General features: G+C 34.0%; 1 protein-coding gene across 1 annotated transcript; it reads left to right on the plus strand.

The window, feature by feature from the left end:
• The first annotated feature begins 1,167 nt into the window (after positions 1–1,167).
• LOC111695085 (uncharacterized) lies at positions 1,168–20,542 on the plus strand. Its single transcript, XM_023464267.1, is given in 14 exon segments — positions 1,168–1,307; positions 3,338–3,431; positions 3,620–3,666; positions 4,128–4,199; positions 5,399–5,492; positions 6,836–7,006; positions 7,893–8,203; positions 8,238–8,745; positions 9,387–10,106; positions 10,971–12,106; positions 12,109–14,877; positions 17,387–17,540; positions 19,141–19,371; positions 19,963–20,542. Coding segments are annotated over 13 exon segments (6,483 nt in total). The 5' UTR covers positions 1,168–1,307; positions 3,338–3,373; the 3' UTR covers positions 20,175–20,542.
• Positions 20,543–20,805: the final 263 nt, after the last annotated feature.

Below are 20,805 nucleotides of genomic sequence, written 5' to 3' on the forward strand. Positions count from 1 at the left end.
TAATCCATCAATTGGGCTCGCAGATAAATCCCGATTTGAAAATGAGTCTTTTATTTTCAAAATTTAGTCTTTCTTGATGAATTTTCGAAACTTTTTAGCTAAAATTCGGCATTTGTTTTTAAAATTTTGTTGCGAAATTTTCGAATTTTTTGCTTATTTTTCAGTTTTTGCATAATTTTATTTTTTTCGCGAAATTTTCGCATTATTCTTCAGCGAAATTTTCGTACAATGTATTTTGTATTGTATGTATCTTTATTTAGATGTATCATCTATTTTATCTATATCTCTAGAAAAATGTATCCTGTATTGTATCTATCTTTAGTAAAATGTATCCTGCAATGTATCTATATTTTCAGTAAAAAATATCCTGTATTGTATCTATATCTCTAGTAAAATATATCCTGTATTTTATCTATATCTCTAGTAAAATATATCCTGTATTTTATCTATATCTCTAGTAAAATATATCCTGTATTGTATCTATATCTCTAGTAAAAAATATCCTGTATTGTATCTATATCTCTAGTAAAATATATCCTGTATTGTATCTATATCTCTAGTAAAATATATCCTGTATTGTATCTATATCTATAGTAAAATATATCCTGTATTTTATCTATCTCTCTCTGTATTGTATCTATATTTCTAGTAAAATGTATCCTGTATCACGCTACATAAGGGTATGTATCCTTATTTCTAAATATGAAAAACCAAATGAAAGCGCTAAATGTCTAATCGATAACTGAAAACCTATCGATAAATCGAATTGTTCTTATTACAAATATATATATATGTATTCTGGTATAAATGAAATTAATATCAAGCTCAAAATACTTTTATGTATCTCTCAAAATATCGTAATCTAGAAAATATAAAATTTTGCACTGAATTTATGCTGACTTATATGCTAAAGATTAAGCAAGAGAGAGAATGAGATTAGCAAAAAAAGCAATTATAAGTTTTATCAATAATATTCAAAGTGTGAGTATATATTCATTTTTTATCTGTTTATCTATATAACTAAACATCTATTTATCTGTCTATCTATCTATCTAACCATTTATCTATCTATCCATCTATCTGTATATTTATCTATCTATCTAGGATCTTTCTCTTCCTCCTTTCTCCAGGCTTGGTGTGGTTCAGCTGACTCTCCGAGGTTTGGAAGCCCTCGTGATTCCACCATATTGATCCTCCGAGCAGTTCTTCCTACCCGGAGCAGTTTCGTCCTAGGCAATTCAAACCTTACTCCGTTCTTCCGAGTAGGGGGAGAACAGAGTTTTCTACTGCAGAATAAGAAAAACCAGGTTTTAGTAACATAATATACTTATTTTCTTTGATTACTGTTTAGAATTAAGTTTATTAGGATCTTTAGTTTCATCAGATATTCAAGTCATTCATTTATATTCATTGAAAATTTAGAGTTTGGCTAAAACTAAACATTCGTTTCGATCATTTAGATGGTTTCATCGTAACCTTAATATTCAATTTCTTTTTATAGTCACCTGTTTTAAAGTTTTGAATCTACAACGCGAAATTTAAAGTAATTTACATGTTTAAGATAATCACGGATATCATTTAGCACAAGACAAGACAGTAGAACTGTTACAGGATTGCGTCGTGGGAACGAATTGTGTTTATATATTTGCGGGCTTGTCTGTTCTTTAGTTAACTTTCTGTAACGTTCTAATACAGGGCTTCCCACCTTGCTGTAACGTTCTTATACAGGGCTTCCCACCTTGCTGTAACGTTCTTATACAGGGTGTCCCACCTTACTGTAACGTTCTAAAACAGGGTGTCCCACCTTGCTGTAACGTTCTAATACAAGGTGTCTAAAATTGCTGTACCGTTCTAATGGAGGACTAGAGGGTATCCCATCTAACGTTCTAATACAGGGCTTCCCACCTTGCAGTAACGATCTTATACAGGGCTTCCCACCTTGCTGTAACGTTCTTATACAGGGTGTCCCACCTTACTGTAACGTTCTAATACAGGGTGTCCCACCTTGCTGTAACGTTATAATACAGGGTGTCCAACCTTACTGTAACGTTATAATACAGGGTGTCCCACCTTACTGTAACGTTCTAATACAAGGTGTCTAAAATTGCTGTACCGTTCTAATGGAGGACTAGAGGGTATCCCATCTAACGTTCTAATACAGGGTGTCCCGCGCAACCATTATTCACAAAAATTCTTCTAGTCCTGGCATTTCCAAAATGTGGTCTGCTTTTTTCTGTTTACAATTCTACCGGAGAATTTAACCCTATTCCCGCTGGGGGGGGGGGGTCAATTTGACCCCCCCCTGTAGTTTTTTTTACATAACTCAAAAAGTATTGGTCTGAGGCTGTTGAAATTTTCTGACTTTTCTTACATACCCAAAGCCCTCCCTTTAGGCCTAAAACCGTGCTTTAATACTAACTGCCTGAGTCCTCAGGCACACTGCCTGAATGACTGCTTTTGCCTGTAGCAAACTAAATCTTTGTTTTGACCCACTTTCACTTGTCAGATTTTGATAAAATTTAGCTTTTTGGAAAGCCTATGACATAAGGAAACGGATTGCGCAAGTTTTGCGAAAAAAAAATTGCAAATTTTTTGCAAACAACCTGTCAAAGGAAATTTGCACATTTTTAGTTTTTCTTGATTAAAAATCAGGTTATTTAAAATTTTGCAAAAATTTTTGCATATTTGAAATGGCATGGTCAAGGGCTTTTCAAAAATGTATAATTTGTCATTTTTTGGACAAATTTTTTTGCAAACATTTTTACTATAAAACTGGATTTTGCGATAAAAAATTCAATTTTCGCAAATTTGCAAATTATTTTGCAGATTCTAAAAGTAGAGCAAAAGAGCTTTCTAATGATGTATCATTTCTCATATTTGGACATAAAACATGGGATTTAGAGGGGGGGGGGGTCAAATTGACCCAACCCTCAGCGTATCCTGGTTTTCAAGTACCCCAGCGGGGATAGGGTTAAAAACAAATTGTCGAAGTAAGAACGAAATAACTGTACTGCAAATACAACAGCGTACTAAGCGGTGTTTTATTTTATTATACTGCAAATTATTGTACAGTACTACTGTACTGTAATATATTATTCTAAAATCTAATTTAATTCACTTTACTGTACAGTGTACTACATTTAACTGTATTGTTCTATATTGTGCTGTACTCTTCTGTTCTGTTCTGTACTGTACTGCACTGTACGGTGCTTGAGTGTACTCTGTTGTACAGCTAAAATGACTGTGTTGTATAGTTCTTGTACTCTACTGTAATGTGCAGTTGTACAGTTGAATGAGCTTGCAATATCCTGTTCTAGAACTGTACAGTAATGTGTAGGTGTACAGCTGAATGAGCTGGCTATGACCCCGGAACATGTTCAAAGGGTTCAAGAAAGCAGTGAAAGGAGGAATTAGTACTGTTACAGAGCAAGGAAGGTGGCAATATTCAATCAATCAATCATTCAATCAATTAATCATGTAGATCAATCATATTTTCGTTTAGTAAACAATAATTTAGCCAACTATTTATCCTTTTTTACTGACCCCAAAATTTATTTTTGATTTGGAATTCAATTTTTGATTTTCTGTTTCATTACGATTAATTGTATTGCCTCCCAAGGAACTAACCTTGCTGGAAAGGTCGTCGGTGATTCTGTAGATCTTAAGGTTAGTATGGTTCTTATATTAAATAAATGTCGTCTATATGTTTGATCAATTTTAATGATTTCGATGTAATGTTTAAAAAAACTGTAAAAATAAGAATACAATATTTAAGAAATTCTTATATATAATGAAAGTTTTTATATAGCAAACAATTTAGTATAAAAATCAACTTATGAAGTGAGGTGAGTTGGGTCTGTGTATACTGCACATTTGCTGTTCATGTTCATAGAACTTTTTGAATTCATAACTTGATTTTAACAGATGTTTTCATTTTTCACGGTTTTTGGGTAGCACTGTAGTTGTTTTTAAATTGAAATTTAGTATGATGAATACATATATATATTTTTTCATATTAGCTGCCAATATTTTTACCAATATTCTTAGGCTAAAGAGGACGCATGCACAAATAATGAGGACGCGCATCGAGAAAAAAGAATTTTTAAAATTTTTTTTTCTATTGTCAGGATAAATTTGCGGACGGTGCGAAGAAAACTTTACAAGGAGGAGTTCAACTTGTATCGGAGGGAGCAGAAAAGGTATTTTTGTCAGCTTTAAAGGGACCGTTTCCAAAATTTCAAGAAACCTTAATCTAAAAAGTTATACACCTTAATCTTGTTTTTTTTTCCATCAGAAAATTGATGATTTACATTTCTGGCAAAAAGGATTTTAATTTTGGGTCAATCGAACCTACATTGAGAGTTTATTTGGTGGGTTAAATATAGGTAAAAAACGGAAATGATGACCCGAGGGAGGGGGGAGGGGGCGAGTAATTTTTTTTTAGATAAGACACTTTTTTGTAAAAAGTAAAAACACAATTTTCGTTTTGGAAATACGAGATCTAGAATTTAGAAAAATATTTTAGTTCTTTTAAGAAAAATCATAAAGGATTACATTTAAAAAGAATAAAGGTTGTCTGCGCATATGGACGTTTGGTATATTTAGCAGAATTACATAATTAAAAAAAACACCCTGACCATAAGGTTGTTGAAAAATTTCTTAAAGGGAGTGTTCGCGAAAAATGAAAGGGGATATAGGCTTAATGCGATAAAAAAGCGCTTTTGATCGCTACTAATCTTACTTCTATCTGTTGCGTCTATTAGGAGAAAATTGTGAAAGACGTCTTATACCGAAGAACGTAGCAACCATACAAATTGAGAAAATTGCAACATACGACTTAGACAGTAAAAAAATCAATTTAATTTCAAACAAATCATTCAGATATTACCACATATAGTCATCGATTATCTTTCGCCACATTTGTATATATTTGATATTTCATAATATGTTTTAATTGTTATGATCTGAGAGTTACTTGTAAAAACATTTATTCCTGTTTCGTGGATTTTTGGTAATGAAGACGACATTTTCATATTTTCCAGGAATGTTCCAAAACAAGTTGTAAGCTAAATATTATTTTAAAAAACAAAATCAAAACTAGTATGAAATATCAAATATATACAAATGTGGCGAAAGATAATCGATGACTATAGGTTGTAATATCGGAATGATTTATTTGAAATTAAATTGATTTTTTACGGTCAAAGTCGTATGTTGCAATTTTCTCAATTTGTATGGAAGCCATGTTATTCTGTATGAGACGTATTTAACAATTTTCTCCTTATAGACGCAACAGATAGAAGTAGGATTAGTAGCGATCAAAAGCGCTTTTTTATCGCATTAAGCCTATACCCACTTTCATTTTTCGCGAACACTCCCTTTAAATATAAATGTTTAGGCGCAGGAATCTAATGCTTCTGAGTACAAGGAGAGAACTAAAGAAGTAGCGCATAAAGTTAAACATTACGGAGCTTTCGGAGAGGATTATCTAGGTATTATCTAGAGGATATTCAGGGAGATACACCCCCATCCAGTCAGGAGCAGCCATATTCGTTTCTTGTTAGAATTTTGTAAGAAAAAGTTATCAAAAGATCATTTTTTGTGGGAAATCCTGTATTTAGAGATAAACAATATAAATATATTTAGGCCTATCTCAATTAACAAAATGCAAGTTTGTCTAACAAATAAATGTCTTACTTTATTCCCTTGCTGTAGTTCTGTATAATTTATTCTCATTAACTGAAGTCTGTATACTCTGTATTGTATATCATTAACTTGTATAATACTAGGTACTTATATAAACACTAGGTTTACAGGGTGCAGGGTGCTTAAATGTTCATTAGCGAATTCCCCCCCCCCCCACAAAAAAAATTCTAGATTTTGAGCAACATTTCTAATTTTAACCTTGGGAAAAGTGAGTTACTACAAAAAAGTAGACCTTGACAATTATTGGATACAAACAAACTAAATGTGGATACAAATAAAAATGATTACAGAAAATGTCTTAATACTCAAATTCTCTCTTTAATGATTCAAAAATCGAAAAGTACTACATCGAGAAAAAACAAAAATTTCTGAAACATTTTACAATAAAACAAGGAACTTTTTGTTTGACACAAACTCAGATTTTCTAATTACTTTGCATTTGCAACTCAATGTCGGAGACCTTTAATATTTCAAACTCTGAATTCTGTTACATAAAATAATCTACATTTGAAACATTAAAGGTTTAAGCCATTAGGTTGCAACGCTAAAGGAATATGAAAATTTTAGTTTGTGACAAACTTAGATCCTTTAAAACTAATTTAAAGTTATTATTGAGAACCAACCGCATTCGAAAAGTAATAAATGAATCTTTGAAAAGTAATAAATGAATCTTTAAACAATTATTTTCTAAAAAATCCAAATGTTATACACCTGAAAGAGTTAATATAAAACGTGTTGATGCATTTTCATATTTATGTCTCCTTATTTGTAATTGACATGTTTACTTACTTTCAACTATATTCTGTCAGCACATATATATTTACATATTTACATGCTTACATATGATTATAAACTAAATATTTACTTACTTATCAACTATATTCTCTCAACATATATATATATTTACATGTTTACATGATTACATGATTATTAACTAAATATTTACTTACTTATCAACTTTATTCTCTCAACATATATATATATTTACATATTTACTTGTTTACATGATTATTAACTAAATATTTACTTACTTATCAACTATATTCTCTCAACATATATATATATATATTTACATATTTACATGTTTCCAGGAGTATTTTCATTTTTAAATTTTCTTTTTTCTCTCCAGGCTACACAGATCCCGGGAAAGACCTGCGGAAAGCGGTCAAAGCAAAAGAAAAAGCTGCAAAGAAAGCAAAGAAAGAGAAGAAAAGAAAAGGAATCAAAGAAGAAGATCTTTTTGATCCGAAGAATCTTGAAAAGTACAGAAAAGAATTAGAAGAAAAGAGAAAGTTAGCAGGTCAGAGAGAAAGTTTAATTTTAATTTTTCTTACCTCCCCCCCCCTCCTTTATGCATCACTAAACATAATCTAAAATTCCTAAAATAAACCAAATTATGGAAAAGATGTTCTAAAATGTATTTTCTAAATTGTGTTGCTGTTGAAATTTTTATTTTTATTCTCTAATGAAAGCTGACCAACCATTCAGAAGTAATCATTTTCTGAAAACATTTTTTTATGGAATAATTAGATTTTTATAATTTCAGTCTTCAATTTAAACAAAAATGTATTTAGCTTTTTACAGTTCTTTTTTTATTTTATGTTAAAGAGTTTAAGTTTTAAGGAAATCAAACTTTTTAAAACAAACATAAGCGTGTCAGAATTAATACAAAATATTATAGCTTGTTGTAAAACAGGGAAGGGGGGAGGGTCACTGTAAACTATGGTTAGGTAAACCATCAGACCGACTTTTAAGCAACTAAAGCAATAGTACAGTACTATCTAGATAAATACTCTGAATGAATCATCCCTTTCTATCCACTGATATTTACATGGTACATTGAACATGAACATGCAAAGTTGAATCTATTTTTAAGCAACTTAAGCAATAGTACAGTACTATTTCGATAAATACTCTGAATGAATCATCCCTTTCTAACCACTGATATTTACATGGTACATTGAACATGAACATGCAAAGTTGAATCTATTTTTAAGACTGAATTGATTTTGTAGTTTTTCAACGTTAATTTTACCTGACTAACTCATTTATACTTAAACTCTATTTAAAACCTATAGAACATTTTTCCTAGCTTTTGTTTTAAAAAATGATTGGGAAAATTCTCACAAAATTTTTGCATATGTCTTTTAATGATTGATCTTTAGATAAAACTAATTTAATTGTAGAAGAAGAGAACGAGGAGAAGGAGAATACCGAGGAGAAACCGGAGAAAGGAGATCTTAAACTAGATCTTAAAGAGACATCAACTACTGGAGACTGGAGCAATCAGGCCAGCCCAGACTTTGGATCTGTTGAGGCCGGCAGTCCTGAGGACAAACAGGACAAGGAGGCCCCTGGGAGGACACCCAAGGAGGATTCAGAGGGATGGAAGAAATTCCAAGAATTAACTTCAGGGATAGATCAAGTTTTAAAAGAAAAAACAAGTAAACTTGAAGAAATCAAAGTTGACAGCTATTATCAGAGGAAGAAAACTCAGGTAAAGTAATTATAATTATGATAGTAATATTAAGGTTGAGATCCTTGAAGACTCCAAGGTTGCCCGTCCTACTAATCTAGTTGGGAAAAGGAAGAAGAAGTGGGTTGATCTTGATAAAGACGGGTTCGAGGAAGAAGAGGGAGGAGAGGAACTCTCTGATTCCGAACCTGAAGAGGAGGAAAAACCTGTAGAGGAACCTGTTGAGGAGGCAGTAGAGGAGGAGGAACCTGCTAAGGAGGAGGAGAAGGAGGAAGACGATAAACCTGCTGGATATATTGATATTCCTGACGATGAACCTGTAGATCTTGAAGACGAAGACAATCTATTCAACACAGGGTTTGCTGATGCTATCATCAGTGGAGATCTTAAGCTAGCTGTTATCCCAGACAGTCCTGAACCTATTGACGAAGACGATCCATTTGACACAAAGTTTGCTCAAGATATAGTTGAGAAACATCAGCAGGAGAAGAAGGTTAAAGAGAGGGTTGAGAGTAATAAAGTCAAGTTTGGTTGTATCGCTGCAGCTGCAGATGTTCTTTCAGGTAGTACATTGGTTTCATTACACTGCTCATAAAGGGACTATATACGTAATTTGAAGTGAACCACAATTAATTAAAGGATTAATGATAGATTCAAAACTCTACCCTGTAAGGCTGTAAACCTTTATCTGATATTTCCTTGTTTTTCAATCTGAAGATAAATATTTATCTCTATCATAACGGGTTGGGAAGTTATGCAGAAGAGACAAGAATGAAACTGTTCAAACTGTATTATTTTCCCATATAAAAGTACAGCTGAAAATCAGGCTTGAAACGCTTGGGATTGAGGGTGACTTGAAACTACGTTGACAGTGCACCTTCAAAATTAACTATCATATTATTTTTTTATAATTATAACTTTCTGTCTTAAATTTCAATTTCATTATCGTTTTTCAATATTTCATACTTTTTTAGTTATATTGTCATTAAAAGTTCTATTTCTATAACATCATTTTTCAATTTGTTTTAAAAATTAGTTTATCAGAAGGGGTAAATGTTATTTTTAAGATTAATTTTCACACACTAATGTAAATCAATATTAAATATTGTACTTATAAAATGTTTTAATATATTAATAGACCATACATTTTTATTACTTTACCAATATCAATATTACAAAGGATTCTTATTATTGTTATTCCCAGGAAAGGCTAAGAAAGTAGATAAGAGTGCAGTTGAGCACACTGTAAAGAAGAAAAGAAGGCGAGCAAATCGCATCAATCTTATTGCTGAGGATATCGATGATGTGACCGCACTTGATGAAATCGAAGGTGTTGACCTAGACCGAGCTGACAAAGTTGATAAACTAGACGTATTCTCAGCAGAAGACGGGTTAGAAGTCCCAGTTGGAGATCTTTTGTGTAGCACACCTTCTCCAGGTCCAGTAGCAACACAGGAGCTTCTAGATCTTGATCTTTCAACCCACACAGAGCAGAGGCTCTCTGAAGATCTTAAAGAATTTGACGTTGTTCAAGGAGAAGAGGTTGCACTTACCAGCAATTTTGCAATCCTTGCTGCTGAATTTGCTGAAGCTGAAGTAGAAGAAGCTGATCCTTTTGACGAAGCATTTGATCAACTTGCCAAGGAATCGATCAACAAGAAGACTCTTGAGGAGATAGAAAGTGATCTCTACAACGACGATCTTTTTGACACTTCAAAAGCTGACGAAGTTCTTCGTCTTGCTTCTCTCACCGCTGTTGTAAACAAGCAGGAGGTTGAGGTTGAGTTTGATACATTCGACGATAAAGATCCGTTTGATACAACTGAATACGAACATCTGACGAAGGATCACGAGGAAGATCTTGAGTTTGAACAGCTTGCTAAAAGAGATCCTCACGAGACTATTGGAGGAACTGGAGATATAGGTATAAAAATAATATTTTATGGATTATCTAGTTTATTTTTATTTTTCTTTCTACAAACAATACTACTTTTTTTTGAGGTGGGGGATATTTAATTCTTTCAAGCTAAAATCTCATCTTTTTTAGAAGTGTACTCATCCATGACACTTTACAAATGATTTGATCTTTTTCAACAAAATATTAATTTTGTTTTCTTTAAAGAATAAAATATTGTTTTCCATTTTAAACTTGTCCTTGTACATTTTGAGAGAAAAGTCAAAATCTTATTTTTTCTATGTACCATACAGTTTCTTACTGTCTGTTTTGCATCTTATAAAGTATCAAAAGACCCATGTGCTATGAAATTAAAATAATCCAGTTAAAAGTTTGTACATCAGGTTTTGTTTATTCAAATATTAGAAAGTTCATAACAATTTCTCTCAAGTCTGGAATAAGGATCAAAAGAAGACGATATTTTAGATCGACTAAAATGTAACAGCAAGAAATAGTTTGGAAAGGCTTTACATTCACAAATTCTTCTCAAGCAAACTGCAAAAGTCAACCCCTGCACTCAATAAAAATTTAATTAATTTTTCTTTTACATTTACGAAAATCTTATCTGATCAACTAAGTCACAATTATAAAAATTATAAAAAAAATTTTTCTAAGGTTTTGCATTTTAGACACTTTTTATGCTCTTAATGTTCATGTCTGTACACCTTAAATACTCACAGTATTTTTAAAGTTGTATTATAAAGTTTTCTCTTCTTTTGATATTTCCATGAATAATTTGATTATATTTCCGGTTTATGAACATTTGGGAAACTTTGGAATCAAATGATATCCCATATTTTCATTCACAAATATCTACCAATCTTTTTATTGTAGGGGTCGATCCATTTGATGTAATAGATCAGCAGCTTAATCAGAATCAGAGCCCTAGTGCAGACGAGGGCTGGGCAGCTTTTGGTGAGGTTAAACCCCGCCCATCTCGCCCGCTGCCTCCTAGACCAGCTCCACCCCGACCTGCTCCACCCTCTAGACCATCAGCACCAAGGGTGGAGATTGACTACGCCTCTGGAAGAAACACTCCATCTGTTATTGTTAAAGCTCCCAGCTCTGAATCTATTAAATCCTGGAATGTTGCTGAAGCTGAGACTTTGATCAGAAAGTCTAATATTGAGGCTATTGAAGCATCTGAATTGGAACACAAGGGTGAAGTTGATCCTTTTGACACTACAGAATACGAAGGAGTTGTAGCTGAGCTTAAAGCTAAGGAAGTTGACCCATTTGACACAACCTTGTGCAAGCTAGAAGGACCAAGCAAAACTGAACTTCAGTTATTAGAAAAAGAAATTCTTGATCCTACTGCTTCAGGAGAATCAGGAGATAAATCTAACCTTGATATTCTTGCTGATCTTGAAAAGGATATAGAGCTAGAGGAGTCTATTGATCCATTTGATACTGGGTTTGCAGCAGCTGTTCTACCAGACAAGGGTGATCCTTTTGACACCACCCATCTTACCAAACTTGTCAAGCAGGGAAGTATTGACGATCCAGACTTTGATCCTTTTGATACCACAGTTGCAGATAAAGTCATTCCAGTAAGGAAACCTAAAGTCAGTCAGAGGTCCACTGTTTCCATTGAAGACGACGACTTTGATCCTGAAACCACATTTAAAGTCCAGAAGAAAAGAAGGCCACCCCCACCAAGGCCAGCTGCTGTTGATCCTTTCTCAATAAACTCAAACGAGTTTGAATCAAGTTCTCCAGCAAAGATATTGACCCCACTTACTGAAGTCAAGGAGTCTACTGAAGAAAATTGGGCAACTTCCCAAAACCAAGAGTTAAAGAATCTAGAAGAGGAATTTTTGGGAGATATTGGAGGACCTTTAAAAAGGAGTTTCACAGACGACGATTTTGACCCAAGAGGACCAGAAACTCCACCAGCAGCTCCAGAACCAGACGAGTTTGAACTTGAAGAGGAAGAGGACGATCCATTTGACACAAGTTCAGTTTTGGTAGCTTAAACATGGCGAATCCAAACCCTTTTCTATTTGGTGGTCCTCCTGCTGCTGAAATGGCTAATCCATTCATGGATGCGCCTCAGGGAATGGCTGAAGTGAATCCATTCATGATGCAACAGCAGATGATGGGGCAAGCAGGGTATGCTAGTTACAACCAATATGGACAACAGGCTCATGTTCCACAACCTGAGCAAGCAAATCCTTTTGGTGATTATTCCAGTATGGGATATGAGGCTCCAAATGTCAATTCAATGTATTATGGGTCTCAACAGCAAAATCCATATTACAATGATCAGTTTGCATCAATGCCACATATGACAACTGATACTAGCACAGTGCCTTCAAACGCAAACCAGCATTATTCTCTTGGCAATGCAGCTGGAGCTGCTCTATTCGGTGTTGAACCTACAGGCTCTAGTGCTATGTCTATTGCAAGTTCTACTCCAGAAGCGAATCCATTTTTAACTATTGCTGAATCTCCTGCAAGTATTGCACCTGTTGCTTCCGCAGAGGGAGCTGACACTCCAACAGCAATAAATCCCTTTGCAGATAATGTTGAAGCTCAAGTGGAGGAACCAGAAGTTGGGGTTGAACTAAATGAAAACCAATTGGTTGACACTGAAACTTTTCCAGATCCACCTTCTGAATTATTACTTACAGAGAGACCACAAACTTTAGTCACTGAAATGGTTGGTGGACTTGAAGTCAGCACCTCTGATATGCTTCAAAAGTTAGAAATTGCAAAGACCCCAGTGGCTCCTGGTCTTGAGGAGAAGCAGATAGAGGACTCTGATTCAGATGAGGAGGTAGAGAAAAATGTGAATCCTACTGCTGATCTTAATATTGGTGATACTCCTGAAATTAATATTGAAGAATCAAAAGATGAGGTTAATATTATTGAAGAGAAAGAGTCCACAGGGTTTAGTGGTATTTTTGGAAATGAATTAAATGATACTGGAGAGACAATACAGACTGCCACAAGTCATGTTGACCTTTACTCTGAGACAGCAGATTCTAAAGAAGAGTTTAATGTCCAAGAAGAGGATAAGGAAGAACCAGCTTTGGCAGAACCACAAGAAGAAACAGAAGAAGAAGTAGTAGAAGAAGTCAAACCAGTTTACCAAACTGGAGGCACAGCTGCTGGTCTATTTGATGACCTTCCAGTTAATGGGTATGCACCTGGCGTTAGCACTGGTGATGCTCTTTTCTCTGACATGCCCAGTGTTCCTGACATAAAGTCCACTGGAGCAGCAATATTTGGTCTTAGTGATGAAAGTGCTGCAGGTTCAACAGGTGCTGCTCTGTTTGACATAGTAGCTCCTGAACCAAGCAAGCCTTGTCACGGGGAGATGAGTGGCTGGGATGAAAATTTTGATAAAATGTTTGAAAAAGCAGAAATGCAAGCTGTTGCTGCTCCTGCAGATGCTTTTGGAGGTGGCTTTGGTCAGGGTGCTGCTGCCTTTGGATATGCAGCTCCCCCAACATTTGGAGAAGACCCAGCCTTTGGAGATAGTTTTGGAATGCTTCCAGTTGCTGCAGATATGAACAATCCATTCCTAGCTGAACAATCTGGAATGCCAGGACCAGGAGATAAAAATGGAGACGAAGTTGAGTCTCCATTGTTTGACTCTGATGTTTCCAAACCTTTAGAGCCATTCCCTCGTCTGCATTCAGATACTGATGTTTGGGAAATGTATATCAGACATCCACCCAAGAAGAAGATCACAGCACAAAGGTTCTGGAAGAAGGTTTTTGTAAGAATTGTAAACCAAGGAGAAAATCCAGCCATACTTCTGTTTGATGCCAAAGATTCAAAGGATCCTTTTCAAGAACTTCCATTGCAAGCTGCCTACTCTCTGTCAGATATCTCACATCAGGTCTTTGATCAGTATAGTAAAGTGTTCACTATCAAATTACAGTATATATTTTACAAAGAGAGAGCTGGTATTAGACCTGGACAAGTTTCGAAAATGCAGAAACTAACAGATAAAATTGGATTTCTAGCCAAGGCAGTGGAAGATGCAGATTACCAAGGGGTTAAAGAGTTTGCTAGTGATATGAAGAAGCTTGGTGTTCCACTGGAGCATGCTCCACAAATATCAGAGCTTCTCAAGCTGGCAAGCATCAGCTATGAGGATATGAAACAGTTTTCAGTGTGTATTGAGGAACGGCTCTTTAAGATTGATGTACATAGAGACAGGGCTCTTACCTATAAGACAGAAGAGGTTCAGATGACAGCAGTTGATGAGGTTTATGTTGAGCAGAACTCAGAAGGTCATATCACAAAACATCTCTGCAGGGTTAGGGTCTTCTTCCTTTCATTTTTGTCTGGGATGCCTGAAGTGGATGTGGGTGTAAATGATATGACTAGAATGGGACTTGAGGTAGTTGGTCGACATGACATCCTTCCTGTTCCTACAGAGCAGTGGATCAGATATGAAGACATAGAATTTCACAATGTGGTTAACACAAAGGCATTTGAGGCTGAAGACCACATTATCAAATTTCAGCCTCCAGATGGATGCTATATAGAGGTTATGAGGTTTAGAACCCGACCTCCAAGATCAAGAGAACTTCCTATGAAGGCTAGATGTGATTTTATAATAAACGGGAACAAGGTGGAGATCCGAGCAGATATAATGGTTCCGTATCATGCCACGAAGGCCTGGGGTCAGGTACCTTGTGAGGATGTTGCTATGCGTATACCTCTACCTGAATGCTGGATATATCAGTTCAGGACAGAGAAGCATAATCTCTCCCTCTCACAGGTATTTTTTGGGATTTGGTTCTAGGTACTTGAAAGGACACTCCATACAAAGATTGCAATCCCTGATTTACAACCATTCTCTTAAAAACTTTGTCTGATCAAGTATGAATTAGATATTAATGTTTATAATCTTGAAAAGTAATTAATTTCAATGGTGGTTTCAATGGTTTATACTACGGAATTATCTGAATAAAAAACGTTAAACCCAGAAAAAAAGCAACATCTCCTACAACAATGTTTAGAGGCCGAATTTAAAGAATTTTAGCTACGGCTTAAATTTAAGCCTCAACTTAAATATTGTTGATTCAACTTAAAATCATATTAATTATTTCAAGATTTAAGCCGGCGCTCAATTGAAACCTGTTTTTGGCGGATTTTAGACGTGGCTCAAATTCATTAAATTCGGACACAGATAAAGATTTCCAGGGTACCAAGAAATCATGCTTACAGTCTCTTTGAGATAGTTGTAGTTTTTTGATAGTCAACATGATCTGAGATGTTTATCATATTTTTACCCCCTTTTGGCCAACATTACTGACTCATGATTTCACCAACAGAGGGAAGATAACTTACTTATTGCCCCTTGGGACACTTTAGTAAAATAAAGACCCGCTCTGCAAAGTTGACATGAAAAAAATCGCGCATTTTCTTCTCAAAAGACGGTAAAATTGTTGACCACTTTATTGGTGAATTAATTTCTTAATTGACCACATACAACCCTCGAAACTAGATAAAGTAAAATTCCCTTGCAAATGTGGTTGGAAATATTTAAAATTCGGTGTTGGTGATGGACCAAACCTCTGTAGAGTAAAAAAAGTAGATGTTAGTTCCACATTTATTGAAAATATATTTCGGTCTGGGTTGACCCTCGTCAGTTCTAACGATAATAACCATCAAAATCGATAAACAAATTTAAAAAATTGTTAAAAACCACAACCAATTAACAAACAAAATAGATTTAAAACAAAAATTTGGCTGTCAAATGGACATAAGGGAATCGAACTCAGATTATGAGATGGAAAAAAGATAATTAGCAAATATTAACTTTTTAAAAAAATGTTTAAGACAATTATTATTCTTTATTATAGTATTTGTATACTGTTTTCTTAGTGGCATTATATCTTACGGTCAGAATAACAAAAAACATGGAATACATGGAACACAAAGACTGTGAGACACATCTCACAGTCTTGTGAGGCCTCCAAAAAGTAGAAAACCTTGATCTTTTTAAAACAAACCAAAATCTATGCCCATCTCTAGTAACCGTAGTAAACAAAAGATTGGCGGGTTAAATAGTTTTTAGGATTTTCATAACTAAAAATTTGACTCAAATTGGAACGTAGTGGATCAACAAATATATATATTTTCCTATGGTTATAAAAGAGGAACCTATTTTTTTTGATCTACCCTATTTTTTTTTAGAGAAAAAAGTTCTCCCTATTTTTTATCTTGTTGCATGTTTATTGTATAGTAGGCCTCTGCATTTTCTTTTGTTTTATCTTTCTATTGAAAGTTTCCAGAAGATTTAAAGTTCCTCTGGCGTGTGTTTAAAGAATTAAAACTTTACTAAGAAGAGTTGAGAGTTTTACAGAGCTTTTAATGAACCATGTTCTTCTCTTTATTTAAACAATTCAGAAACCTGGATTTGGAGGAGAACATATAAAAAGAAGAAAAAATTAGAAACTGCAAAATGTAAAAATTCAATTTAAACACATTTTCTTTCCTAATCAAATTTTTGTTTTCACTAGGCTTTATGTGCGCTTCGTGCCTATCTTCTTTTTCAACTTTTCATAGTGGCTCTATCTGTAATCTTCTCTTTGTAAAATTCAAAACAATAACAAAAAAAACGTTCGCGGATTTAATAACATTTTTACGCGCATTTTCTAAAAAACAAAAACAAAAACTTTTGGGGACAATTTTTGTTTGTGATTTTGAGCATCCATTAACATTCTTGGGGTCATGTGAGGTCCCACACAAAATTTCGGCCCAATCTGTTCAACAAAGTAAAAATATAATACATTGCAAAGTAACGAAAAGGGTATTATGTTTTCAAAATGACAAAATTTTGTTTTAAATGTTTTATTCATTTACAAAAACACGAGATTATAACATTTTATCGCGGCAAAAATCAATATTAGAAACTACAGAACTATTCTTGTTCCTAGCAGCATGCAACACTATTCTCTTAAAAACATTTCAATTAAAGCGTTTCAAGAATTAGTTTTTAACTACAAAATTTGCAATTTAAAGTAAATTAAGTTAAGTTAATTGTTGTAAATATACTTTCAGAAGAACCCCTGACATCTTAATATTAAATAAATATTCCAAACCACCTGTTTATAAGTTTAAACACAATATTCGTAATTTTAAAAGATTTCGGTAGTTCGACATTAAAAGCAAAATGTCAGGAATTTTTTAACAGTCTACCTCTTAGTGTTTATCCTATACAGATCTAGGATAAAAATATATGATAAGATTTAATTTAGATTAATTTTCTAAAAATATTCTAGGTTCGCGATGCTCTAAGCTCCGGAAGCATAAACCTGGCTACTCGGATGGGATCGGTTAAAAGTGCGCATAGAAGAGCTGGCAAAGTTAAAGGAATTGACAGATTTCTGGGAACACTAGAGACAGCTAGCCAGGAACTCATGGAAACATCATCAGGTACGTTCCAGGGGGTATCATGAGGTTATATGGGGTTCCAGGGGGCTCCATTGGGTTCCGTGGGGTTTCAGGGATTTCAGGAGGGTTCCATTCCATATGGTTTCATTGGGTTCCAAAAGGTTCCAAGAGTTTATGGGGGTTTCAGAAAATTCCATGTGTTTACGGGATTCAAAGAGTTCTAGGGGATTCCAAGATTTTATGGGAGTTTTAGAGAATTCCAGGGGTAAAGGGGATTCCAAGAGTTCCAGGGGGTTCCAAGCATAGAGAATAGAATATATAGAGAGGAATTTACTAGAAAAAAGTGTAAAACGGCCATTTTGAAAATCCAGGGAGTTCTAGGGAATTCCAATGGGGTAAAAGGGGGTTTCATGAACAGTTTTTTCAAAATGGACAAATACACAAAGCGTTTGAAATACATAGGGTGAAAAATGTATGAAAAGCTATCACAGAAGTTTACACTACAATCATTTAATGAAGTTTAATTCAAATTTCAATAGAAAAGACGCGAATCTTTATAAAAAGTTTGCAGAACAAAAACTTAAAGTTTTCTTGCTTTATAAGTGTTAAATTCTGATAATTTACTCCATTGTTTCTTAAGCAGATATGTGCAAGTCATTCTACAAAGAAATCATAATTTAAAATAATCAATTACTTAAGAAGAGAAGATAATGGATATATCATACATCCTGATCAGACAAAGCTTTTATTGGTACTGTAGTGAATCAGAGTCACTTAAAATTTCATCTACAGCCCCTTAAATTAAAAAAGTGTTTAAAGACTTACTTCCACTAAAAGATAAAAATGGAAAAGTCGTGTATTTTAATTTTTATTATTTTTATATTTATTACGCAAAAAATGTTTTTTCCTTTAAGTTTAGAAAAAATTTCTTTAGTTCCAAGATTTCTAGGACTTATAAACTAATTACAGAACAAGACTGGAACTAATTCCACTCAACTTGAACCAACCCTGGTGCACTCTTTAGTCTTTAGACATACATACACTGCATCATACAGTGTACACTGTACATACACTGAATCATACAGTGTATTTACACTACATCATACAGTGTACATACACTGCATCATAAGTGTACATACACAAAATCATACGATACAGTGTATAGACACTGCATCATACAGTGTACATACACCACATCATACAGTGTACATACACTACATCATACAGTGTACATACACTGCATCATACAGTGTACATACACTGCATCATACAGTGTACATACACTGCATCATACAGTGGGGTACAGACAAATGTGGAATAGTGAAATGACTGTTAGACTCAGAGCTAGATTTGGTTGTACAAGAGTCAAGACCTAGACATTATATATTACATAATAATGATAGAACTTATTATAATTGCCAATTTTGCCACATTTCAACAATCCTTTAGAACATAAACACACCATTGTGCAGTGTAAACAGACCCAAGTTTCTTATTAAGTTTTTTTTGTTTAAGTGAAACGGTTTGCTTTATAACAACATCAAATACACATGAAATTGCAGTTCTTTGTCACAATAAGAAATTAGGATTGGACGCAGTACCCTCCCCCTCTTTGCACTGTATTAATTAATCTTTGTTCCAGGTACAGCCAAGTATGAACATCAACACAAAGCTATTGTTTGGCGGGTTCCACGTCTCCCCAAACAGGGCCAAGGTTCCTACACTAACCATGAGTTCGTATGTCGTCTTACATTGACCAGTTTCGATCAGATGCCGGAAAATTTTGAGAAGTTTTGCTACCTAGAGTTCACCCAGCCAGCTACAGCTGAGAGCTATACTGTTCTCAGATCAGTCTCTGTTTCAGAAGGATCAGGTAAATACAATAAAATTAAAGGGATTGTTCACTGGATCAGGTAAATACAATAAAATTAAAGGGATTGTTCACTGGATCAGGTAAATACAATAAAATTAAAGGAATTGTTCACTGGATCAGGTAAATACAATAAAATTAAAGGGATTGTTCACTTTTATTACAAATAGAATCCCATTATAGGAATAAGACAACCAACTAATCAATTTTCCTGTTTAAAACTGGTTGTCAAAAATAATCTAAAAAAATTTAATTTATTCTTTAGTGGTAGTCGTTAATATCAATACAATGAAGACGACTTTTCGATTTAAGTTTTGATTTCTAACAGACTTTTTTCAAATAAGAGGTCACAAGTAAAATAAAAAGAAGCTGTTAAAATGGGCAGCTTCTATTTGTTTCAATGTTTATGTGTATTGTATATCCATGCTGTTTGAAAGGTTGGTAAATATCAAAACTAATTATTGTATTTTGTGCTTTTTTAAAGTGGTCAACAATTTAAAATCTCAAGTTTTTTTTTAAATCTAAATTAGTTCAATCAAAAAAATGTTTTAGAAACATTGGTTGATGAATAATGATAAAAGTCGTGTTATATAGGTGAGCCCCCGGAGAAGTTTGTCAAGTATCTGGCTCGTCATGAATACAAGGTTGGAATAAATTTCCGTGAAGGAAAGGAGCAGGACGCATACAGGGGAGCTACAGCTGCTCCCCCTCCACCCCAACCAGAGGAAACCACGGAAGAAATGCGCGAATACGAAGATTTTCCAGAAAACGACGCGGCAAAGGACTCAGATTCAGATTCGGACTAAACAGGACTACTACTGTGAAGAACTATGAAAATACTCAAAAAAATGTTTAAAGTTTTATTAAAAATAAGTTATATATATATATAACAGAACCTCAAACAAACTTTGTAATCTCAATGCTCCATCATCCTATTTATTCGCGGAAACTTTCGCAGATTTATGATTTGTTCAAAACTAATCTGCTGATTCAGTGATCTTGCTTCACTGGAGATTGCAAAACTTTTAATGTATATTGTTTACATGCCGTTTTATTAGACAAATTGTAGTTGGCAAGTCATCTTTGTATGTCTATGTACTGTATGTCTATGTACTTTACATGTACATCGTTTTTTTGCTATTATAAAGTAAAAATATACTATTCTGGGATCAAACTAATTTTTGATGGGCAATTCAATTCGAGAGTTTAGTATACGACTTCCTAAACATTGCACTTCTTGTTCAATTTTAGAAAACCTTGGAAAAGAATTTAAAATAGTGGATTATATTTTGTCTGAAAAAAGACGACATAACAATGTTTATTATTTTCGTTATAAATATCAAACATCATGTAGGTTAGATAAAATAAAAGATACATAAACATTTCTGATTAAATTGATGATACTTGTCATAATTTCATAAATTTATCTGTGTGGTG

The sequence above is a fragment of the Eurytemora carolleeae genome, unplaced genomic scaffold (assembly GCF_000591075.1).
Source record: "Eurytemora carolleeae unplaced genomic scaffold, Eaff_2.0 scaffold198, whole genome shotgun sequence".
Taxonomy (NCBI): domain Eukaryota; kingdom Metazoa; phylum Arthropoda; class Copepoda; order Calanoida; family Temoridae; genus Eurytemora; species Eurytemora carolleeae.